Below are 9,298 nucleotides of genomic sequence, written 5' to 3'. Positions count from 1 at the left end.
AATCTGCCCAAACAGGGATTTCTGAGAAGGGATGATGGAGGGTGTTTCCCTGTTAGCAGACACCTTTGCAAAGACAAGTATTTCTCCTCTTGGAATGTGGTTAAAAGTACCTCAAGGCCCAAACGGTCAGACTTGTCTGTAATTACTGTCAAAAGAAGAGTCTTAATTGTAATAGACTGAAACAGCAAAAAACGATGTTTTGTCTAAATTACAAAAGAAAAACTGCATTGCAAAAGCAATAAATTGTTTTCTTTACAACCTTTTTTTTTATTTGTAGATGCAATTTCCTCTTTATTATATGTATTATCAAAGTATGGAAACTATGTTTAAAGTTCCTTCCTTCCTCAGCTATGGCTGTCAGGCTTTTTAGAAAGGATATTCAATCAACACTAGTTTGACAGCTAGCATGATTTAGGGGGTTTCCTTCCATTTTAGGAGTTGGTGAAAGCTTCTGTAATTACAGACTAGTGCCCTCAAGCTTCACTAATCAGCACTTGGTTCAGTCTTATCGCTCTCATCACGCAGGTGAGAACAGGTGCAGAAGGCTGTGAGAAACGCATTCTACCACCTCAACAGCAGTTAACCCTTTTAAACCTGCCATAGAACCAAATCCTCCAGAACATATTTTACATTTTTACCTGCTGTGGTGGCACATATTTTTCTAAATACATGATGTCTTAGCTGTATCAAAATTAGAAATATAAAAAAGTTGCACAAATAATTTTAAATCACAATAAATTTGAGTGTATTCATTGGCTAGTCTTTGAGATACACTCAAATTTATAAACTAAGACAAAAACAAAACGAACACCCGCTATCTGGATTATACTAGTTTTATTGTGTGCGCTGTTTATGGATTTTTTGCGATTTTTTACTGGTTTTCTGCACACCCACTCGTGGAAGAGAACAGCTCTCTGAGACATGTTTAAAGTTTGATATGTAAGTGTTACTCCTCCGGTTTAATATGCAAAAAGAATTATTGCTTTATCTCATGTGGTTGCAGTTTTACCGGCATTTAAAAATTGATATGCAAAATAGATCGCCGTCGGTTTAAACCCCTTAAAGATCGCCGGCGCTCCCGTCGGTTTAACAGGGTTAAGGTTAGCAAATTTTTTCACAGGAGCAGTCGGAGACCAAAACAAGGCTAAAAGCAAAGTGGATATTAGACTTAGATTTGTCAGGAGGCCTGAAACACAATCATTGCAAATGAGGGAAACGATGATTTAGATTTTCAAGGCCTAAATAAAGATTTGAACTCCAAAACAATGCTGATGTTGCACTGTCTGTTGGATTTGGAAGTGGACAAATGTTTGGCAACTTACTAATGCTAGCCATAACAACTTTATAGCTGTGTGTCAGAGCTGTGGGTTTGTCAGCATGTCATGAAATTTTTCTGCCCTTCACCAAAAGTTTTTGACTCCCATCACAGACGGTTGTGAGTTGTTCTAAATTTTGGGTTATGTATTTATTTCAGTGCTCACAGAGTAGGGCAGTGATGCCATGTATTTGTAGACAACCTGGACGTTAGCTGCCCACAACGTTCCCACAAAAAAGAGAAAAAAATCAAGGTTTTGATAAACAATAAAAAAAACTTTAATAAACTATATGTACTGATATATCTGACAGTCATAACAAGAGAGCAGTTAGGAAGCTACTTGTTACATAACTTGCCAACTTTTACAATGCATACATGATAATCAAACTGTTAGACAAAAACAACTCTTTTCTAATTAGATCTCAATCACAAATTTCACAAAATTTACTAACAAGGCAGGCAGCATCTGGTATTGACACCATTTGCAGAGAAAGGACTGTAAACACATACTGGACAGAAGCCTGTGGAAACAGAAAATACAGTACAGTACTGTATTTTTACAATATGGCATTTACTGGCACATTGTGAACACACAGTAGGTAAATACTATCAACTATTTTCCTCCCAACATTATAAACAATGAAAATAATACAGTATATATTGTTCTACTCTTTAGAATGAACAGAAGCAAAGGTGGTATGGTCAGCTTAAGGGTCACAGATGGTGTCGGAAGAGACGCTCAGCTCATCCTTCCATTTTTTGTAAGCTCTGTGCAGGATCTCATATGATGTGTTGTTAAAAATTTCTGCAATAAAAAAAGTAGAGCAAAAAGAATACACTTTAGCATGAACATGAACTCTGAGTAACTGGCTCAAGCAGTAAATCTTCTGGGAAAAATATGTTGACAGTCAGTGTATTAAAAACTGATATGAGGCTGGACTGGTACGCTATTGTGACAGGCTTTCACCAGTATCTTAGCAGCTAGCTAACACTAGTCATGCAAGTATTTACTGTGTAAGTCCCCAAACTTCCAGCCCTACCTATTTCACTAAGACAGGTAAATGACCTGTGCTGCTTTCTGGTCTGAAAAGACACTAAGAGTTTTTGTGGCAGTGAAAACACATTACTTCCTGTATGCTGCTGAGCAACAGTTTCAGGCTGTTTGAAGACAGTGCCAATGTTGTTGTTTTTTTCTGCTAAGGACAGATTCAGTCAGGCAAATCTTACCTGCTTGCCCAAGACCAACGGGTAGAGGCATTCTCTCCAGGCCGCCAGAGTGCTTCAGCCTGTCCTGCAGAGACTTCTGTATGAGGTCCATGGTAACTGCCTCGTGCCAGACGGGCAGCTCCAGACCCACCATGCAGCTAATGATCCTTTGCTTCTCTTCCTCTGTCAAGAGACCACTCTCTTGAGACACGTAAACCATGTAAGACATATCGATGTTCACTGCCTCACCATGCAGCAGAGATGGGAGAACTTTCTGTAAGGAAAAGTGTGACAATGTGAGAATGGACATGTGAAACAATAAGTGTTATAGACTCACACATAATCTAACATGTGCTATAAACAAATGTACCATACCTTGTATCAGCAAAGGATTTTAATACAAGTGCTGAGCTATGTCAAACTTGAGGGATCACTTACCATCTCTAGTGCTGGACTGATAAGGTGACCAAAGTCTACAAGTCTGTTTAGGTCATCCTCCCAAAGGTTTGGGGCAAGCTCCTCGAGCATGGTCATGATGGCTATACGAGTTGCTTGTGATGCAACTTGTAAGCAGCTGTGCCCGTATACGCTGTTATCAGCCTGGAATTTAGTGTCCAACAGCATAGGGCCGTGATTCTCAAGAAGCTCAAAGAGGCCCCTGTGCTTCATCAAGGCCATCTGCAAAGAACCAGTTGAAAAATGCATGGAAAACTTCAACGAGCAGTTCAAACATGACATATGTTAAAAACTTCACCACTTCATCTCTCACAGTCAGTAAGCGTGTCAAGTTACTTCTGCTATTATCAGTGGAATTTGAAACTTGCCTTTGGTGACACCTGGATGACTTGCTGTAATGTAAACGGCATGTGTTGTGGCACGTGTTTAACTGCAGTGCTTAATGTATGAGAAGTTTGCCACCCAGTTGTCTACAGAGTTTTTCTTACTCATGCAGTTTCCCCACTCTGGGACTAATAAAGGTGTATCTTATCTTGTTAACTGTTATATACCAAAATTTGTATATAATATAGAAAATCATGCTATCAGCTGATGATCACACTGATACTGAAATAATCATTCACCACGTGTATGTGTCAGCTTTAAGGTAAACCCACCACATTGAGGACAAACCTTTAGCATCTCTGCCAGCCCGTTGGAGATGTGCCTTCGAGGAAGGGTTTGTATGAAGGACAGGTCAAGGAAGGCAGCAGTGGGTGGGATGTAGGCACCCAGCTTGTTCTTGCAGTTTGCAAAATTAACCCCCGTCTTTGCCCCAACGCTAGCATCGATGTAGGAGAGCAGAGTGGTTGGGACCCTGATGTAAGGAGTGCGCCTTCTGTAGAGTGAGGCAGCCAGGCCCACTATGTCCAGGCACACCCCTCCACCTATGGCAATGACGGGCTCTCTGCGGCGGTCTATGGAGAAGTTGTTGAGCTCTTCTAGGATCTTCAAGGCCATTTCCATGGATTTGTTCTCCTCAGTGGTGGGTAGAGCCAAGATCTTGTACAGGACATTGTTGGCCTCAAAGTACTCGGTTATCTTGGGACCATAGAGTTTGTAAACTTCCTGGTCGACGACCACAAAGCGTTTGAGTGGCTTGCTTGATTTTTTAATGTCCTCAACCTGCTGCTGGTCGGTGATGTGACCCAGCAGGAGTGTGTCGTTGCATGGGTCCAGCAAGTTCCAGGTCTCGGTTACCTTGTACGTAAAGACAATGGGGCTGACCACTGTCCAAGAGGTGCCCTTCTCTGTGATGCTCTCATAGCTGCCACACAAAACACATGAAAAATGTATTGTAATCTCATGAATGCTATCAGTTCTGTCACAGTATGATGCCAATTATAAGTTTTTTTTCTGCTCATACATGGCACTAAACATAGTAGACATGGTTGCCACTCTATTAGGCCTTTTTAAAAAAAAGATGCATAAGATGCACATGACACGGGCATAATTTCTAATTTCTGAAGGCAGAACAATGACTTTAGTATTTGGACTCAAAAATAACTTTTGGCATTAAGAGCACGAGTCCTGCAATCAAACATGACTAAAAAACAAGCACATAGAACCCCCCCCCCCCCCCCCCCCCCCCCACCAAAAAGAAGAAAAGAACATGTTCAAAGAAGTCATCATGTTGAATAAAGAATGAATGTAGCACTTTTTGAAAATGCATTTATCAAACTGCGGCTGAATCTAACAGCAGTGTGCTAATTCAATGATACCAGTTCAACGATATCAGCAACCTATCCTCCAACTTGGCCAAACCTCACCAAGCTGTAAAAACAACAGCTGATATCAACGCGGTCCTTGTCTCTTCCGCATCGGTTTCTCAAATGAGTTCTCTATTAGACAGAAGCCCTGTCTGAGTCTGAAGGTCCATATTTAGCTGGAACACCACCTCTTAGAGATTAAACTTAAGTGCCTCCAAAACTCCTTGTCCCTGTTTTGGCTAGAAGCTGAACAAACAAGTTATTATCAGAGCACACTGTTCATGAGAGCACACACATGGCAAACACTAAACGGTTCTTCTCCAAAACTAACAGAATAGGGAGAACAACTATGCTCAGTATGGTATTTCTCAAAATTCTCTTTTATAACAGATTATTTGTTAGGAATCTGGACGGTATTAAAATGATTTCTTCCTCACCTTCTACACTTTTCTGTTTCACTGTGGTTACAGTAATGCTCACGTGTTAAACATATTGCTTCCTGCCTTCAAGCCAACTACAGTATAATGATTTTCTGTAGGTGTTGGGTCGATTGACAGCAGGATTATTGCACGTTATCTATTTTCCCTATGGGGTCTGTATGGCAGCTGCCAAAGTGACATATAACAGTTTCTGTAGCACTTGAAACCCTGAATAACTTCGGGCCAAATTCCAGCTTCAGTGAAGTGCCTGACACCAGTTAATCTTAAGTTCACACAAAGTTTGACTCTGTTATTGAAAAATGCAAGTCTGTCTCCTTTGCTACAAGGAAATTACAATAAATACGGTTTACAGAAAAACATCTATTCTTGCTCTTCTTGATCTCTTGTTTTTTTCACACAATAATAGCCAGTGTAGTCGTAGATAAGCTCAAATAAGCCCTTAAATTCTGCAGAATCCTGTTAGAAAGTAGTCAGAAGTAGCCCTCTATGAGAAATTGTACTGAGCAAGTTCGGTGCTTGCTGAGTACAACAACATAACTCGTGACTGATCTCATCAGAGGGAGACAGTGTGTTTTGTTTGTTTGTTCAAATGTTAAAATGACTGACTGCATATTTACCTTTTGAAAAAAAAACAAAAACATAGGTGCAAAGCCTCTTTAGGTTAGAGGTCAGGGTGGATGTTTGGAATGTCACAGCATGTGACACTGACACTGGAGACTGAAGTTGAAATCCTGTCTCTTTCCAGCAGCCACTGTTGTTTAATTTTAACCTCCTTTAAACGACCAAATTTTTTCTTCAGCGTTACCTGAACTCAGCCTAACTGAAACTGCTTCCTTGTCCTTCCCACTAACCTCACCCTGCGGAGGAGTGAGAGAGGACTGTAACTGACTAAAAAGTCACTGGAAAAAAATAATTACAAAAATAAAGAGACAAGTTGAAAAAATTACAGAAAATAGACAGTCAGCAGGAAAGCTGTTGAATTCATTTTTTCTTGGATGTTTCTAGCACCCTTTATATTTCATGCTTTCAAACATTTGTTCGTGCAAATAGCAAATACTAAGACATAAATTTGGATGATAGAGTGGCCACATTTTGTAAATGTTAGACCCTATAATCATGTGTCAGACATTAGGCCAGCTAATCAACAACATCATTTTTAAAGACTTTACTTATAATATCTACTTTAAGGAGACCAAAGAAAACTTTAGTTTTGACTGACAGATCTAAACAAATATTTAAATCAAAAGCAAACAAAAACGGAAATAAACAAACTCAGTATTATACATTTTCCCCAGCCACCTGAACTATTCTGTAATCACAGTAATTCAGATGAGTGTGAGTAAAGAACAATGTTAAACTCACATTTTTGCAGCAGAGACACAGTCGACTGTGTCTTTATTGACCTTCTTTCCCAGTTTGCGCTTCCAGGTACCTTTGACCCGCACTAAGCTAAACTCAGTTTTCTCTTCTTGGGTACCGTTGTCCTTCAAAGAAACCTTTCCCATTCTTGCTGTGATGACTGTAGGTTACAGGTGTGAACAGAGCTAGTCACAGTCTTAATGAGTCTCCCTTTCGGGGAGTCTTTAAATAGTGTATAGTATTTAGAGGATGCCCCTGAGACAAGGGAGGAGCATTTTCTTACAGCTTCACATGTTATTACATGTGTTATTTCCATTATACAATCAATTTTTGTGTAACTCTTAGGCAACACCTGTTCACTTTTTTTGGCAGAAATGTGTGGCATTACTTAACTGTGCAACATGCACGATAAAACATTCTTATTTTGCATTTTACATTTACATAGAGGAAAAAGACTTTAACTTGAATTCAGAGACATGAAGGAGACCCAAATGATGATGATTAGAAAAAATAAGAATTCTAAAAATAGAATTTTACAAAGGAATGTGATACATTTACCATCTATCAGTACAACAGCATTTACATGCTGCTGCTGTTGGGTGAAAGGTATATTTAAGCTTCAAAATGTTATATTCTGCATGAATGAAGATAAACTGCCTTGTTGTAAGTCAGCCATTGTGCAACAGGTTTGACTGCGTTTTCACAAGCCACAGAGTAAGCATCAAGGTGTGGTAACAAAATGCCAAAACTGTTATGCATTGTTGGTTTGATGCTATTACTTTGTTAGCTTTCATAGAGTTTAAATGCTTTCTCTCAATTTCATCAAAATATCTTTATTTGAATTCTATGAACTCTGGTCTAATGGTTTACAACAAAACTCTGCCTTGTTGGAAAGAGATGGTTGTGCTATTTTAGCTATAGTTTAAGGTTTGTGCAACCATGTGGCTCATTTTTGGATGTGTGTTTTTGCCAATAGTGTAGGTCTAAGGCACAAATTAAGAAGCTATATCAAGAATTGGATTCACTGATAATACTTGTTCACAGGATCATTTTATTGTTCATGTTCATCTTTTCATGGGATTTTTTGACACACACACAAAAAGGTGTAGACATCACCAGACTTGTCATCTATACTTAAGTTGTGTGTGTTCTATACAAAACACCTAAATTCCACCGGGCATCACTACATTGGAGGTTTAACTTAAACTGGCTGGGCTCATGGTTTAACTGTGAAGACACCTGAAGGAGTTTCTAAACAAACCACAGTGTGTGTTTACTTAAGGGATGACAAACTTGTTAAATGCATTTCTTTCCTCATAAAACATTTGCAAAGCTGTCTTTTGGCCCATTTTAAATCCTGCATTGTTTACCTGCAAGCTTACTAGCTTGAGGTCTTCTTCTTCCTCACCTTTGCAGGTTTATTGCTACATTCTTTGTTGCGTTATCACCAACAACTATCAATCAAATCTACAGGAATGTGTCTGGGGTAACCCTGTATAATGAAGTCCTGGACTTCATTATGTAGGCAGCTAAGCTAATAGATGTCACAGATAATAAATCATAATCTTTATCACTGCGCGTTTAATGTAATGCTTTACATTCACACAGTATAGACATTCGTCACAAAAGTATAGACTGTTAAAAAAAAAAAAGTCCAACTGGACTATAGATGATAAAACATATTATTATTTTTAAATGTTCAGAGAAGTTATGGTTGCTGAGCTGGAATATTAGAAAGCAAAAATCTATTAAGGGATGGGCATTTTCTAAGAAAATGTATTGCACAGTGTTAAGTAATATGTCACCTGTGAGCCCAACCTTGAATAACTTTATGTGCAGCTTTGATGTGGTTCAACTGAATCTGCGCTCAGTTTGATACAGTGACCAGGTCCTACTTAAAACGCAGCTGTGTTTTGAAGTAAGACTAAGTAAATTTTGAAAGAAGAAATAACATGTTCTTTTTCTTATAAATTAAAAGTTGAATTCATAAGAAAACCCACCCTAAACTATCAGCCCTGTGATTGACTGGCGACCAGTCCAGGGTGTACCCCGCCTCTCACCCGTAGTCAGCTGGGATAGGCTCCAGCTTCCCCGCGACCCTGACAGATCAAGCGGTATAGAAAATGGATGGATGGAAGTTCTAAACTAGGTCACACAGCTGGTTGTGCTCAGCCCCATACAATTTCTGTTTGAATACAAACAGTTTTGTGTTAACATCATTTCATGAACTTTATGAGATGGACCAATGAAGGTATGCAAAGAAATTTTTGTCTCTACTGTCTCTACTGGCATACTGGTGCTGGAAATCTGCAGAAAAACAAGCTTCTGAAGCTGACTAATCACGAATCTTGAGGTCCCCATGTTGTGTCTGCCTAGTTCCGACATATTCAGTGTACAAAAGTATAAATTCAGCTTATCACACACAGACAAACCACCACAGACACCATCCTTTGAACCAAGGACATTCTTGCAAGGAGGCAATAGTGCTAACCACTGAGCCTCTGTTTTCTGTGTTCAGTCATTTGATTCAATGTTGATATCAGAATATTGATCAGTAGAGGTTGAATGTAAACACATTTTTCTTTCTGAAGCAAACAAATCTTTTACTGATTGTTCACTGAGTAGTTTTAATCATTAAAATGTGATCATTGACTCTTTTGTTTGATCACAGCCTGACACTTCACAGCCATGCCTTTGGGTTCATTATTCCACATCATACTGTTTTTCTTTTGGTTTCTGGGACCTAATGTTGGAATTGTTCAAAATATGTTTTG

At 39.1% G+C, this 9,298-nt stretch overlaps 1 protein-coding gene across 1 annotated transcript; it reads right to left on the bottom strand.

The window, feature by feature from the left end:
- Positions 1 to 2,022: 2,022 nt before the first annotated feature.
- eevs (2-epi-5-epi-valiolone synthase) lies at positions 2,023 to 6,670 on the bottom strand. The gene is made up of 5 exons (XM_041034580.1): positions 6,528 to 6,670; positions 3,650 to 4,283; positions 2,960 to 3,199; positions 2,543 to 2,795; positions 2,023 to 2,120 (listed from the first exon to the last, which is right to left on the bottom strand). Exons 1-5 carry the CDS (start codon positions 6,668 to 6,670, stop codon positions 2,023 to 2,025), a joined length of 1,368 nt encoding a protein of 455 aa, XP_040890514.1.
- Between the last annotated feature and the right edge of the window lie 2,628 nt (positions 6,671 to 9,298).

Source organism: Toxotes jaculatrix, chromosome 3, assembly GCF_017976425.1.
Source record: "Toxotes jaculatrix isolate fToxJac2 chromosome 3, fToxJac2.pri, whole genome shotgun sequence".
Classification (NCBI taxonomy): domain Eukaryota; kingdom Metazoa; phylum Chordata; class Actinopteri; family Toxotidae; genus Toxotes; species Toxotes jaculatrix.
The sequence above is the reverse complement of the archived record's forward strand: the minus strand, read 5'-3'. Positions and strand labels throughout refer to the sequence as shown.

Coding starts and splice junctions, on each gene's coding strand:
- eevs (XM_041034580.1), bottom strand. CDS start 6,670: ATGGGAAAGGTTTCTTTGAAGGACAACGGTACCCAAGAAGAGAAAACT. Junction 2,796..2,959: donor TCAGTCCAGCACTAGAGATG/GTAAGTGATCCC, acceptor TTTTCCTTACAG/AAAGTTCTCCCATCTCTGCT. Junction 2,121..2,542: donor CGTTGGTCTTGGGCAAGCAG/GTAAGATTTGCC, acceptor TTTTTATTGCAG/AAATTTTTAACAACACATCA.